Below are 15,481 nucleotides of genomic sequence, written 5' to 3'. Positions count from 1 at the left end.
TTGCGGCACCAGGAAGTCAATCTGATTCCACATAATAACTATAGCAATAGCAATCTTCTGATCCTTGCCTACTGTAAAACAATTAAGCACCGCACCCTGCATGCCAAGGCCAGGAGATCAGCTGGTAGTTAGAGAAACGTATGCAGTGCAAGCAAGGAGGTTAGACAACAACTGTTTGTTTTTAAACATCTTCTAGAAATCTAACAATTAATAAATAGCTTTTTGTTTTTACAAACATTTTCCCTTGTTTCATGTAGCAAACCTAGTTATGAACCTGAAAGTGCAACTATATTATAAAAGCAGTTCTCAAGCTAGTTCATACCTGAATATTTAATACTAACTGATATAAAAACAGAAACATTTGACATTTTTAGCTGCCTTGTATAAATGGGACACAATTTCAGAGCAGGCTATTTTTGATAACACATTTTTCTGCCCTTGTGGATTTAACAGAAATAAAGGCAAGTAGCCATTAGGAGAAGAAGCAGATAATGTGCATAGATACCATCTTCCCTGCACCTATATCATTTATGCTATACTCACAATTTTTATGATATACTTTTGCTTTTTTAATGAGTTTATAGTTTGCACAGATTAAAGTAAAGCGAGCATAGCTCAACCCTCCTGTACAGTACAATGGCAATGGGTAAACAGGGGAAATCAGATTCCTACAACATAGGATGATCAGGTGATACTGCCCAACAAGTGAATTGTCTCAAGAAATAGTTGAGAAACCTGAATAAACACACAGACCTTTGACAAGGCAGAAACCAGTATTACCACTGTATCCAGTTAACTTGTAATAATATCTTGCCTATTCTATTCTATAAACAGTAGCAAACAGAAACAGTTCTTCATGAAATTTCGAACAAGCAAGTGTGTGTGTAAAAGTCCTTAAAAAATCTAAAATAAACATTTTGAACCAGTGCATATTTTATCCATAAACACTTTTTTGAGTATACGGAATATCTCAGGGCAGGGGAACACGGGCAGATTCGGGGAGATTTAGTCGCCTGGCGACTTTGAACTGTTGTAAGGCTATATGCTATCATTTAAAGATATGAGCTTTATCACAATAGATAAACATTTAGCTACTTAACATTTTTTGTTATTACTTATTTTCTATAGAAAAATAGGCAGGGGCACACATGCAGATTTGGGGAGATTCAGTCGCCTGACGACTAATCGCCTCTTCTTTGGGCGACAATATCCCCGAACTGCCTTCCCCCTGCCTTCCGCCTGCTATAATGAGAAAACGCTAGTGCAATGGCGCGGCGCTTCGATTTCCGAAGTTGTTCGAAGTTGCCTCACGAGGAAACTTCGGGCGACTTGGAAATCGAGTGCATTGCCCCAGGCTATTTTTTTCATTTTAGCAGAGGGAAGGCAGTTCCGGGATTGTCGCCCTGAAGAAGAGTCGATTAATTGCCAGGCAACCAAATCTCCCCGAATCTACCCGTGTGCCCCAGCCTATTTTTCTATAGAAAATATGTAATAACAAAAAATGTTAAGTAGCTAAATGTTTATCTATTTTGATAAAGCTCATATCTTTAAATGATAGCATATAGCCTTACAACAGTTCAAAGTGTGTCAGAGTGATAACGTTGCTGGTGTCCTGCTCACTTTGTGTATCTCTTGTGTGTGCTGCAGTTTTACCTGCAGAAGAGATTTCTTTTCTGTAAGTGCAATTGCTTATAAAGCAGAATCTGCTTATTCCTTCCTTTTTTCCCTCAAATGATCTTTATGTATTGTTTGTCATTGGCGTAACTCCGGGGGCCTGGGCTCCCCCCACTAAAAAAATTTTTGAACCCCCCACACTAGCATGGGGCATTTACAACATACTCAAAATCTTGTCACCCACGATTTTGCATGCGTTGTGTGACACACAAAATCACAATTCCCTCTTGCAGCACCCCAGTTCCCCCAGGGCCCCATCTGCAGAGTCTGCTTCCTCTATAGTTATGTCATTGATGTTTGCACACAAGCCCACATGTGTAATAAAAGGCACTAAGTTTGCCCAGGAGCAGTAACCCATAGCAACCAATAAGATGTCTGCTTTTAAACGGGTGACCATTTAATGGTACCTGCTGATTGGTTGCTATGAGTTACTGCTTCTGGGCAAACTTAGTGCCTTTTTTTTTACATAATCCCCTTTGTAGTATTTCTTGTATGTTGTTGCAGTACATTGCTTTTTACCATTTAGTGGTTTTATGTACATTACTGTTTTGTCTTCCTTGGGCTGTTGTGCATGTGTATTGTAGAACTTGTGCTGTACAGAGTTGTCAACTGAATTAATTGTGTTTTGGGCATATTTACTAAAGTCTGAAAGAGCAGATGTTGCTACCTTTGCATCCCATGAATAACCCTTTTCCCCATCCTGCCCAATTGGAAGAAGTCTAGTTCTCAGCTCTTATATGGGGTGGGTGTTAGGGAAGAGTGGGATGTTCAGAGTCCCATTGGAGGAGGGGGTTATATATTCTGTTGTAATTCACTCCTTCACAGCTCTGGTGTAGTGATGGATGAATCTGACCCGTTTCGCTTTGGCAAAGATTTGCGTAAATTGCTACAATTTGTTTTGGTTTTTTTTGACGCGCAACAAATTGTGCGACAAATTTGTGACTTGTGACAATTTTTTTTCACCCACTAAAGTCTGTGGGCATCATTTTCGCTGCAAAACTTGGTGAACAATTTCACTCATCACTACTACTGGTGTCTTGTGTCTTCTGTGTGATTCTTTCCATTATTCTGGTTAACCTCTGTGTTATAGGTATGACTTCTGTATTAAAACACAATTGGCAGAAACACTGAGTTTGGCTACTGTGAAAGTATACATACAACAATATTGCAGGGATTGTGGGGCAAAAAGAAACCAATTTAACTTATTTGTGCTTTGTTTTCAGTGCAGTATGGGTGTTGTAGAAGACATGCACCCTTCACATGACTTTTTTTCAAAGTGAAAATAGCCTTGCTTATCTTACTTCTCAATTCAATAGACACCGGCATGACGCCATAAAGAGTCATTATAAACAGCCCAACCTGAGAATGCTATTTATAGCTGGTTTATAAGTGTACTGTGAAGCAGGTAAAACTGCTTGCTGCCAGCAATATCATTAACATCCTTTGGCAGTTACTAAGCTAAATTAGTGTACTCCAATATACAACACGTCAGGTTTATACAGAGCAAGTGTTTTCTTTAGCTATACTTTTTTTTCCAACATTTGCATAGTCAAATGACCTGTCTAAAGTTGCACCAGCATTTCAAAACAAGAGCATTTGATAAGTTTCTATTATCTTAGTGTTCTATTCTATGTTGCAATACTTGAAGTCTATCTGTTTTCCATTGGGGGTGGTGCACAGATTGTCTGGAATGCAATCACAATGGAACAAGGTGAGAGTGGGGGTAGGGTTGCCAACTTTTCTGGAATCTTTTTTCCCTATTCATAAGATTGGGATCATCCATCATTTTTACTGGACAGGCCGGTAAAATACCGGCCAGGTGGCAACCCTAGTGGGGTTGAATTACACTGTGACCCTGCAAGGGGCGGGGGACTAGCCACAGACTATCATGGTTTCCTTTCAATCTGTGGAATTGGGTATGACTGTGTTGAGACAAGACAAAATTTCTTAAAGTTAAACCCAAAATGGTCCCAGTGCATCTATCTATCTATCTATCCATCTATCTATTATATCTATACAGACCTATCAGATGGATATTATGCTTGTTTAAGAAGTCATCCAAGTCACTCTTAAAGGCATTTATAGAATCTGCCATCACAACATCACCAGGCAGAGTATTCTAGATCCTCACTGCCTCCACCATAAAGAACCACCTATGCTGCTTCAAATGAAAGTTCAGTTTCATGAACAGGAAAAATAATGCCCTTTTTAATGACTTTCAAACTCTAATAGTAAAAGGCACTAAGTTTATCCAGGAGCAATACCCATAGCAAACAATAAGATGTTTGCTTTCAAACAGGTGACTGGTAAATGCTACCAACTGATTGGTTGCTATGAGTTATTGCTCCTGGGCAATTACTCATAGCAATTGCCCTAAGGCTATATTTTCATTAGTAGCCATGGATTGGCACTGCACAAAGTTGTACAGTTTGTTATCCACATAATCCCCAAATCCTTCCCAAGTAAAGAGGGCCCCCAACACACTACATACATTTAGGGGCCGATTCACTAAGCTCGAGTGAAGGATTCGAATGAAAAATACTTCGAATTTCGAAGTATTTTTTGGGTACTTCGACCATCGAATGGGCTACTTCGACTACGACCTTCGACTACGATTCGAACGAAAAATCGTTTGACTATTCGACCATTCGATAGTCGAAGTACTTTCCCTTTAAAAAAAACATGGCGGAATCTTGGCTTGTGCCTCCATCAGGGTAGACTCAGGGGTTCAAGGCGCAGGCAGGGAAAATTAAGGTGGCAGCGTAGGGGCTAATTTTCTGTCTGATTTTATCTGGAGGGTGAGTATCTACCATGTCTGGCATTAGGCTAAGTGGTAAGAGCCTTTATTTATACAGAAAGGCTAATTAAGAGATATCTGTCCAAGACCCTTCCATCCAATGACTCACCACAATGTGTGGGGCATAGGTATGTCATCAGTGATGAGACTGGGTGTAGAATATTTAAGAATTACCCCTTCTGCCTGACTAAGATGTATATAACCATACTACTGATCCCTTGATTCATGTGCACATATTCAGCTCTACACATGTTTCATATAAGGCATTGATATTCCTCTTAATATATATCAACATTTTTGTAAAAAAATTAATTGGCATTTTATGACAGGTGGTACATTGACATTTGTCATTAACCCATAAAACAGTTTTTTGCATAATGAAAGTATAACATAAGAAACTTTGAAATATACTTATTTTTGTGGTTTTAAAGTTACTTGTAATTGCCATTGAAATCAGCATTTATTTATCTTTCTGCCATCTTGGTTTGACTCTTGAATCAATGGATCCCGTTTTCCTCCAGGTCTGTTATTCCACTTTAATCAGCTGACTTGCAACATTTTTTTCAGGAGTTAGAGCCAGGAGTGCAGATAATCTAAACCACAACTTACTGCTTTTAATAATTATTACATTTACAATGCAACTTTAAAACCATTGAAAATGTTTATTGTATTCCAGAAAACTGCATAGAATTAGACTTTTTAAAGAATTATACAAAGAGCAGGAGGCTAGGAGATCAGGTTTTACATGTGACAACTTTTCTTATATTTTTGCCTGCAGCTTTTTTGAATAGCATTAAGGTACACATACATTGGTATGTCTGCTGACTGTTTATGTAAAGTTATATATTTTGCTTTTTGTATTCCTGTTTATTCCCTAGCTTGGTTATACGGTGACCCTCGCCAGGTGATATACCCACGCAATTCTACAGGAATGTACTGTGGAATTGGGGAAAATCAGTGAGTACTCAATCTCCCCTTTCAACTTTCTTGCATTTGTCTTCTCACAGTTCACATGCCTTTTCCTCTTTGATTGACTTACATATTTAAAAATATTATTTTCTATGCTTTGTTTCTTTTATTCCTCATTCTACTTTTGCTCCTTTATTCCCTTATCTGGCCCGTTCTCAATCTCCATTTTGTGTATCAGGGGGAAGCCCAATGTTCTGTATTATGACCTGCTGAAGTGTGTCACTGGCACAAACATCCTGGCTGCAGCAATGAATGGCTTGCAATGTCCCACCACTCAGGTATTTCCTTATCTTAAATTCTATTGTTTATGTCTTACACCATTTTACTCTACATTTATTGTTACTCGTCCAAATGTTTACCATGCACTCCTGATGTGCTGGTGTGTATATGTATATATTTTCATTCCATCTTAAAAGAAGTACCCTTGCACATTATAGACTTTTACTGCTGAAAAAAAAAGTTGTAGTAATGCCATAATTTCTCTCTCTCTCTCTCTACTCCATCAGGTCTGTGTCGCGACTTGTCCTATGGATTTTAAATGGGCATTGCCTAATGGCTCCCCAGCCAGTGTCTATATACAGGAATACTGTCAGCCGAGTATTAATCTGACCACCACACCTTTGGTAAGTGTCCACATGATCTCTGCAGTCAGTCTTAATTTAAATAAAGAAGCAATAAAAACATGGTTTGGCTAAAAAGAGCCAAAGAGCCCTTTTCAAATGTAAGGGTGGCCATACATGGATAGATCTGCTCGTTTGGCGATGTCGCCAAACGAGTGGATCTCCCTCCGATATGCCCACCTTGAGGTGGGCAATATCGGGCAGATCCGATTGTGGGCCTTAGGGTTGGATCGCGGGACCGCATCAACGAACAGATGCGGCCGCGATCCGTCGGGATTTTTAATCCCATCCGATCGAGATCTGGCCGACTTTCGGGGGCCCCCATACCCGGGCCAATAAGCTGCCGACTCGGCAGCTTTTATCGGCCCGTGTATGGCCACCTTAGAAATGTACCAAGAGCCTTTCCTAAACAGAAGTTATTCACATGTCCCATGCTACACACATACCACTACCTTAAAACCAAGAAAGACAGGCTTTAAACTTCACTTAAGGTATTATAGGTGAAAAATTACATGTCACTCCTTAATGTCCAGTGCCATCGTATATAATAAAGTTGAAGTGTCTCTGCGTCCAGTCCCTGTGTCTATGGGATTGCGCTACTGCGCATGTGCCCCACGGACCGTCTCTGGCGAACATATGTTCTAGCGCCTGTTAATTTAACGGGCTTAATGCCTAGTTTATACATATAGCCTGTATCTGTGCTATTCAGTCAGCATTTCTGGATGCATAGCTGGCCAAAGGGATATTAAAGGAGTGATTCATCTTTAAGGGGCAGATTTATCGAGGGTGGAATTGAAAATTGAAAATTTGAATTTTCAAGTTTTTTATGGTCAAAACTGTCAAATTCGACTACGGAGTAACTGAAATTCGATTTTCATTTTTCAAAAAATTGAAATTCGATTTTCGAGATTTATCAAACTCAAATTCGACTATTGCCACCTAAAACCTGCAATTGCTGTTTAAGTCAATGGGAGACGTCCAGGGATCAGTTTGGAGTAGTTTGCAACCTAACTGACATTCAAGTTTTTTTTGGAGAAAAAACTCGAATCCAGTTTTAAAAATCGAATCAAATTTGATTCGAGTTTTCGGGTTGATCCCATTCACCCAAGTTTACAAAATTAAATTTTTATAATAGATTTTGATTGTTCGAATTTCGAGTTCAGGGAGTTTATGGGAGTTTTGAAAAACTCACATGAATTCGAAATTCTACCCTTGATAAATGTGCCTCTAAGTTGACTTTTAGTGTGTTGTAGAATGAAATCATTCTTGGCAACTATTCGACAGGTCTTCAGTTTTAATTTTATAGGGGTAATGAGTGATTGACCTTCTTCTTCTGCCTCAAAGTAAACCGCACGTATTAAAAAATGAAGACAAATTGCAAATTGTCTTAGCATATAATTTTATCCATAATATTAAAAGTGAACATCCCCTTTCATTTGCATTTCTTAGTTGCTCTTTCTGGGAAGGCAGGGCAGCTTGCGTATAGGAAAAAGGGCATAGCGTGAAAAGAAGCGCTCACATGTATGACCCTTTTAATGCACAGCTACTGCATTTGCACCTACATGCACCAACCATTGGCATTATTGAACTGGTCAGGTTGCTGTACTGCTTTCCTTTTATTTTGAGCAAAAGCTTTGTAGTTCTGCTTTGAGGTGTTGTAAAACTGTATTACCTTTATAGGATCCCTTATCCGGAAACCTGATATCCAGAAAGCTCTGAATTACGGAATGGCTGTCTCCCATAGACTCCATTTTATCCAAATAATCCAAATTTTTAAAAATGATTTAATTTTTTTCTGTAATAATAAAACAGAAGCTTGTACTTAATCCCAACTAAGATATAATTAATCCTTACTGGAAGCAAAACCAGCCTATTGGGTTTATTTAGTGTTTAATTGAATTTCTAGTAGACCTAAGGCATGAAGACCCAAATTACGGAAAGGTCTGTTATCCGGATAACCCCAGGTCCCGAGCATTCTGGATAACAGGTCTCATACCTGTACTAGGTTTCCTTTCAGGGCTTTTGTATGTATGACAATTTTGGGAACTAAAATACTAAGAATGTATCAGGATTTACCATGATGATTTCGATTTTATTTCAGGCTATTTTTCAATTCAGGTTTTCAGACGTATTCAAGATTTGGCAGACTCAATAAAAATGATGAGCAGAATGTGATTTCACTAAGTTAGAATTCTTCCACATTTTAACAAACAATCACATTTTTAGAGGTTTTTAAAAAATAAATACACGATTGATTTTGAAGAGTTTTCAAGTTTTTTAAAATTGAAAATTTGAAATTTCATTTAGCACTTGAGACGGTGATAGTCCATAAGCAAACACTTTCATCTGTTTATATATGATACTGAACATATTCTCTTTTTGTTTCATTGAATTGGTGTCACAGTGCTGTAGACATTCAGCAGTTTTTTTTTCAAATCTGAGGTACAATGATGGGCAAATATTAACGAATTTTCTTGTGTGATTTATTTCTCCTGGCTTACAGACTGTGGCACAAATTGCTGCTAAGGAGCTGTGTCCTGTGTTCCTTGTTCCTTCAACTTCCTGTGAGTATTGTTACATAGGCTAGCATTTTGTGGGGCTGGCCAAAGCAGGGGGCAGGCAACTTGAAGGCCACTGAGGGTAAAAGCCTTGTCTCTGTTATATGTGGAATTATTGGAATGTGACCAGCACACTCGAGCTTACTTGTAGTGTTAAAATGCTTGGAAGATAACATTCCTTTACAGATCTATCACTAAATGTAGATCTTATTTTTTGATACCATTTCGGGTGATTTTACACAGTGGGGGTCATTTATCAACACTGGGCAAATTTGCCCATGGGCAGGAACCCCTGGTTACCAATCAAATTGCTGCATTCATTTTTCTACTTGGAGCTGGCTTTAAAAAGCTAATCACTGATTGGTTGCTATAGGTTTCTGCCCAAGGGCAAATTTGCCCAGTGTTGATAAATGAGCCCCAGTGAGATTTGTTTTCCTTCTAAAATCTGCACTACAGGTAACTAGCACTAGAATAGGTGGATGTAAAACATCTTACAAGTGGGATGCAGTATAAGCTCAGGAAAATACACAATAATGTTGGATTGCCATGCAGTAGTATAACAACCCTGGGCAGGGCCCACCGTGAAAAATCTTTGAAGGGGCCTGTGTATTCAAAAATTTTCATTGATCGGCTATAGGCGAAGTAGACCTCTACGATCTGCGACTCCCTTTTTCTTGCCCCCCCACGCACGTGACCTCTGGGTCTGCTTCCTCTATAGTTACACCACTGTTGCCACATGTAAAGTGTTAGTTCATGAAGTATTTTCAGGAAATTTATTGCCAAGTGCAATGCAGATTTCCCTCCATTAAAAATCTTCTTGTACCATTGCCCTCAGGGCGACAAAATATTTAGGCTTAAAAAGAATCAAGGACTGGATCATTATCACCCTCATGACATAGGGTTGGTGTTTGATAGTGAGGCATGGGCCCTGACACTTTTGGAAGGACATTGTACCTGGCTGAACTTCTAACATCTTCTATTTTTCCTTAAGTCTTTAACAGGTGTTTCCCAGGTTCTAATCTCACCTTTCCTTCTGATTTCACCATTAATGGCTTAACTGCGAACCAGTCAAGAGCTAATATCAGTGAAGCTGCTAGGTAAGTACATACGTTGACTTCCTATCACTTCCTCTGTCGTGGTCTTGTTTTGATCATTTTTCTCTCCACAATAAAGTCACCCCCACAACATCTTTCTGTTTTAGTCAAATTTTAGATTCCTTCAATTTCCAGAATGTTGGCAAAAAAATATTTGAAGATTTTGCCAAATCTTGGCCGTGGATTATCACGTGAGTAATTTCTACATTTGGCTATTTTACATTCCATGCACCATTATGCTTTTGACTCTAAAAACAACTTGTCTTTGTTTCTTAGAGCACTGGTTATTGCAATGGTGGTCAGCCTTCTCTTCCTGATCTTGCTGCGTTTCACAGCTGGAATCCTGGTCTGGGTGCTTATCGTCGGTGTCATCGGGGTTATTGGATATGGTACAGATACTTGTTAAACCAATGTGTTTTTTTTTATCCCTTTATGATCTGTCCTTCTTTGCAATGTTCTTTCCCCCTTTTATTTAACTTCCACAAAAAACACCGTTTTTTTTTCTGCTTCCACTGCTTTTAAGTTTGTCTTCAGCTAGCTATACATGTCCACATTTGTTTAGGCACTTTTTGACAAATGTTTCCGTCATCTGCCAATGCACCAAGTGTCTGATGCATTGGCAGATGAAGAAGTGTGTCTCATTAACTTCTTGCAGTTCCCGATTGATCTGAATAATAGGAAGGTGGTCATACACGTTTAGGGCTATTCCTACGGTATCAATACATTTAGTTCAATGGTCCGATACCCTAGAGCAGTGATCCGCATCCAGTGGCTCCTGAGCAACATGTTGCTCTCCGGCTGTTTGGATGTTGCTCCTAGTGGCTTGAGGTCAAACTTTAGTTGCATAAAAACTATATGTACTGCCAAACAGAGCCTCCTGTCCCCCCAGATCTTTTAGCATGCTTGTGTTGCTCTCCAACTTTTTTTTTACATTTGAATGTGGCTCACGGGCAAAAATGGTTGGGGACTCAGGCCCTAGAGAATCAGCCAATGTATGACCGCCTTTACGCTCACTCTGTCACCAACATGGTTGTAATTTGTGAATTTCTCCCCTTACAGGGATATACCATTGCTACATGGAGTATGATACCCTAAACAAGCAAGGGGTATCAGTGTCAGATGTAGGTTTCACCTTTAACCTTGGCGTTTACTTCAGAGTGAAAGAAACATGGCTGGCTATCTGTACGTCTATACCGTTATGTCACATAAATCTTCTATCTTTGGGCTTTTAAACCACTAAATGAAAACTGTATTGTAAAGGTGTAGTGCATATAGTTTTTTCTAACCCTAACATAGATATATACTATAGTTCCCTTTACTGAGCTCTCTCTCTATACCTCTTTCCTCAGTAATTGTCCTGGCTGTGGTTGAAGCAATCCTTCTGTTAGTCTTGCTTTTCTTACGGAAAAGGATCCTCATAGCCATCGCACTGATTAAGGAAGCCAGCAAGTGAGTTGGAGATGTTTGCTGATTTTGCTTAGTTTGCTGTTTGCTAGGGGCTATTAACTACAGTTACCATTGCTAGAAGGGAAGGGGCAATGGACTAAAAAAATGGCATGCATAAATTCAAATGTATTGCAATGATTGATAAGATGAGGCGTTATTATAGTGAAAGGGTTGGTAAATACATGTGTACATGAAAATGTTTATTTGAGTCTCTTATTGTACTTCATGCAGCATTGCACTTTGTAATGACATTTTTCTTTTTCATATTTCCTCCATTCTTTCCATCTATATCCCTGTCACGTCTCATGTTGTTTCCATTGATCAACCCACCGATTTTGCCAGAGCGATTGGGCACATAATGTCCTCTCTCTTCTACCCTCTTGTCACATTTGTGCTCCTGGTTGTCTGTGTAGCATACTGGGGAATGACCGCACTGTATCCTTTGCACATCATGACAACTATCCGAGCAACGCTGGAAATAAAACTTGCAGATTACATCTACTGTGATATTTGTGTTGGTTACAAGTTGCTTTGTGGGCTTCAGTTAGTTCACTGAAACGTTTTTTTAAAAAAAAACAAATTTGAAATATTGAACTTCTGTGCTCTGTTACATTAATTAGTATTTGTACAGTTAAAAGAATTATATATCTTCTAGGAGTGAACTGCCCTGCACGCTGGATCTTTTGAGATCGGAGAACAGATACAGAATTCAATTTCTGATTTAAAGGAAAACTATACCCCCCAAACAATGTAGTTCTCTATTAAAAGATACTGAGTAAAACAGCTCATGTGTAAAACCCTGCTTCATGTAAATGAACCATTATCAAAATAATATACTTTTTTAGTAGTATGTGCCATTGGGTAATCATAAATAGAAAATTGCCATTTTAAAAAATAAGGGCCGCCCCCTGAGATCGTACGATTCACTGTGCACACATACAAACCACATGTAAGGTCACATGAGCCAATTAACAGACAGAGTTCTGCCTTTTGCTTCCTCACTTCTTCCTGTTACAGTTAGTGTTGTAGTATTTCTGGTCAGGTGATCTCTGAGGCAGCACAGATAGAGTCACGAAATGGTGGTTCAAGGCAAGAGATGTTGCTTAAGTGTTCATTTTGGGGGTATAGTTTTCCTTTAAGCAGGCTTTATAAGCTTTCAAAGGTTATTATTATTATTGTACTTTATATAGTGACACATTTCACAGCACTTAATAGAGATTATAAATCATTCACATCATACATCATGGTGAAACCAACTGACTAGTAGAAAAATATTGTGTCTGCACCAAATTGTATATATAATAAAATAATCATATAAATCTCTGGTCAAAATAATTAATTTAGACCAGAGTTCTCCGTGGAATATAATGGTTTGCTTTATTTTCCTTTTTGGTGCAGCCTTCTGCATATTGACTCTGGGTTAATGAGGCTGTGTTTTAAGGGCAAGGTCACATGGAGCATAGGCTCCACTGCCTAGCCTGCTTATTTTTGCAGGCTAAGGGCTCTTACACATGAGCGTTCTGACCTGCGCTCCCCTGCGTTCCGTTTTTTGTCGTTCAGCCGCAGGGGAGCGCAGGAATAGACGCAAGTCATTATTTGAAATGGGGCTGTACTCACTCAGGCGCGTCTAGGCGCCGAACGCAGGTTCAGACGCAACATGCTGCATTTTTCCTGCGTTCGGCACCTACACACGCCTGAGTGAGTACAGCCCCATTTCAAATAATGACTTGTGTCTATTCCTGCGCTCCCCTGCGGCTGAACGCCAAAAAACGGAACGCAGGGGAGCGCAGGTCAGAACGCTCATGTGTAAGAGCCCTAAGTGAAGGAGATCTGTTCCATGCCCCATCTCCATTCATCTGAACCTCATCCACTTGCATGTAGTTACACACAAAGGTCTGCCTTAAACACCTGCTTCACGTTTTTGGGTCAATCTTTGCTCCACTGTGTGTTACTGCACACACCTTGATGATGATAGTGCAGGGAGCAGATCCACTTCTCTCAGTCTGCAAAAAATGCACAGGCTGAGAGCAGCAGAGCCAACGCTCCATGTGCCCTTGGCCTAAGGGTATGATAGGAAATAAAGCACATGCTGAGTGCCATAATAGCACATAGTGAATAGGAGCAAAGGTTCCCTGTCAAGGCAATACTTATGTAGTAGCAATTACGGCTTTTGGTTCCTTGACACAAAACAGATACCTCGCTACTTCTGGGGCTCCAATATATAGAATCTCAACAGTAAACACAAGCGTCCCAGGATGTGAAAATATCACAGGAAATGAAACTTGTAATCCAATGGTGAGTGTGAAAGTGAAGTGGTAGGGAAATAATTGTGTGGTGGTTATTGGTTAATATAAGGATGTTGGGTTTGTGTGTGTGTGTCATAGAGTTGCTAACTGTATAATTTAGAATAAGCATGTTTTTGTGGTGCAATTATTGTTTATAATTTCCTCCTACTTCCTTGGAGCTACAGCCCTTGGAGAACCTTGACCTATGTAACTAGTTTCCCCATTCTGTTCAATCTTCATCCTTTTTTTTATTAATGTTTAGTTATGTCTAATAATCAGGGCTTGCTGTGTCCATTAAACAAAATCTAACTTTTTAAACTCTTTCTTTTTCATTTTTAGACATTTAAACCCTCCAGTTCTTGCAATGAAGCTCGCTGTATTTTCTACAGATATAATAATGAGGGGCTCTTCCAAACCAATCTCTTCAACCTGCAGATTTATAATGTAATTGGTTTCCTGTGGTGTATTAATTTTGTCATTGCATTGGGACAGTGTGTCCTGGCTGGGGCCTTTGCATCTTATTATTGGGCTTTCCACAAACCCAAAGACATCCCATTCTTCCCAGTGGCTGAATCATTCATGCGTACCCTGCGGTGAGTGTATTTGTCATTATGTCTTGTATCTTTTAGGAAATCAAAACGATAACCTGGTAGCTGGTGAATTCACAAAATATACCTTGCCCTTGACTTTGCTACAACATATATCTCTGGGGCAGAGAAATTCTTCAAAATGGTTAAAGGGGTTATTCACCTTTGAGTTAACTCTTTAGGGGCAGATTTATCAAAGGTCAAAGTGAAAATTCAAATTTTGAGCTAATTTTTGAAATTTATCATGTACTGTCTATTTAAAAATTCGACTTCGACCATTCGCCATCTAAAACCTGCCAAATTGCTGTTTTAGCCTATGGGGGACCTCCTAGAACCTATTTGGAGTCAATTGGTGGACATATCCGAATTTTACAATTCGAATTTGATTGAAAATGGACCTATTCGATCGAAAAACTGATCTATTTAGCAAAAAAAAACTTCAATTTAATTTTGGTTGGTCTTTTTGAATTCAAGTTTCGAAGTTTTTCAAATTTGTAATTCGACCCTTGATAAATCTGCCCCTCAGTATGATGTAGACAGAGAGTGATATTCTGAGACAATTTGTAGTTGGATTTCATTTTTTATTATTTTGGTTTTTGAGTTATTTAGCTTTTTATTCAGCAGCTCTCCAATTTGCAATATCAGCAATCTGGTTGCTAGGGTTAAATTACCCTAGCAACCTTGCATTGATTTGAATAAAAGACTGGAATAATAATAGGCGAGGCCTTAAACAGAAAGATGAAAATTTAAAAGTAGCAATAACAATAAATGTGTAGCTTTACAGAGCATTTGTTTTTAGAAGGGGTCAGTGAAAACAGAGTCAGAAGAAGAAGAAGAAAAATAATTTAAAAACTTTGTAAAGTAAATAATGAAGACCAATAGAAAAGTTATTTTAGAACTGGCCATTCTATAATATACAAAAAGTTAACTTTTAAGGAGAACCACCCATTTAAGTGTTGGGTATCTTTGGAACAGATACATTTCTATGGCTATCACCAATCAATTATTGGCTAAAGGAGAGGTCACAATCTTAGGGAATTGTTGATACATTAACCCTTATTCCCTACTACACCCATAGATAAGGGATGCAAAGATGCCCTAATTGTATCACATGTAGGAGAATGTTGACTCGAATATTTTTTCTTCACCCTCATAATGGCAAAATACTTTTTTTTTAATCCAGCACCATGTCATATTTACTGTACATCATGTTGTAACATATATAATTTTTTATCTTTGCCAATTGTGAACCAGAGAAGCTCAATCAAAGAAGCATTTGAGAGACATAATTATCTAGGTACTTGTTTCATCAATAAAGTGCATGATAATTTTACACTTTAACTATGATTAGGGGTGCTAATAAATGTTCCCTCTAAGTCATGCACTCCTGTCCACCGTTCTGGTAAACACAAACAACAACACTTAATGAAATAATTATTTAGGACTACCTA

The 15,481-nt window shown here is 38.8% G+C and overlaps 1 protein-coding gene across 1 annotated transcript in view; it reads left to right on the top strand.

The window, feature by feature from the left end:
• Nucleotides 1–15,481, top strand: part of slc44a4.L (solute carrier family 44 member 4 L homeolog) — a 38,918-nt gene that overhangs the window by 16,391 nt on the left and 7,046 nt on the right. Inside the window, 12 exon segments of the mRNA NM_001092531.1 lie at nucleotides 5,350–5,428; nucleotides 5,619–5,718; nucleotides 5,947–6,063; nucleotides 8,564–8,624; nucleotides 9,610–9,715; nucleotides 9,820–9,903; nucleotides 9,989–10,101; nucleotides 10,772–10,894; nucleotides 11,062–11,161; nucleotides 11,501–11,593; nucleotides 13,351–13,453; nucleotides 13,783–14,036. Of these exon segments, the coding sequence (NP_001086000.1) occupies nucleotides 5,350–5,428; nucleotides 5,619–5,718; nucleotides 5,947–6,063; nucleotides 8,564–8,624; nucleotides 9,610–9,715; nucleotides 9,820–9,903; nucleotides 9,989–10,101; nucleotides 10,772–10,894; nucleotides 11,062–11,161; nucleotides 11,501–11,593; nucleotides 13,351–13,453; nucleotides 13,783–14,036 (1,333 nt within the window).

The sequence above is a fragment of the Xenopus laevis genome, chromosome 8L (genome assembly GCF_017654675.1).
Source record: "Xenopus laevis strain J_2021 chromosome 8L, Xenopus_laevis_v10.1, whole genome shotgun sequence".
In the NCBI taxonomy this organism is placed as follows: Eukaryota; Metazoa; Chordata; class Amphibia; order Anura; family Pipidae; genus Xenopus; species Xenopus laevis.
Note: the sequence above shows the minus strand (reverse complement) of the source record. Positions and strands in the feature narration are given on the sequence as shown.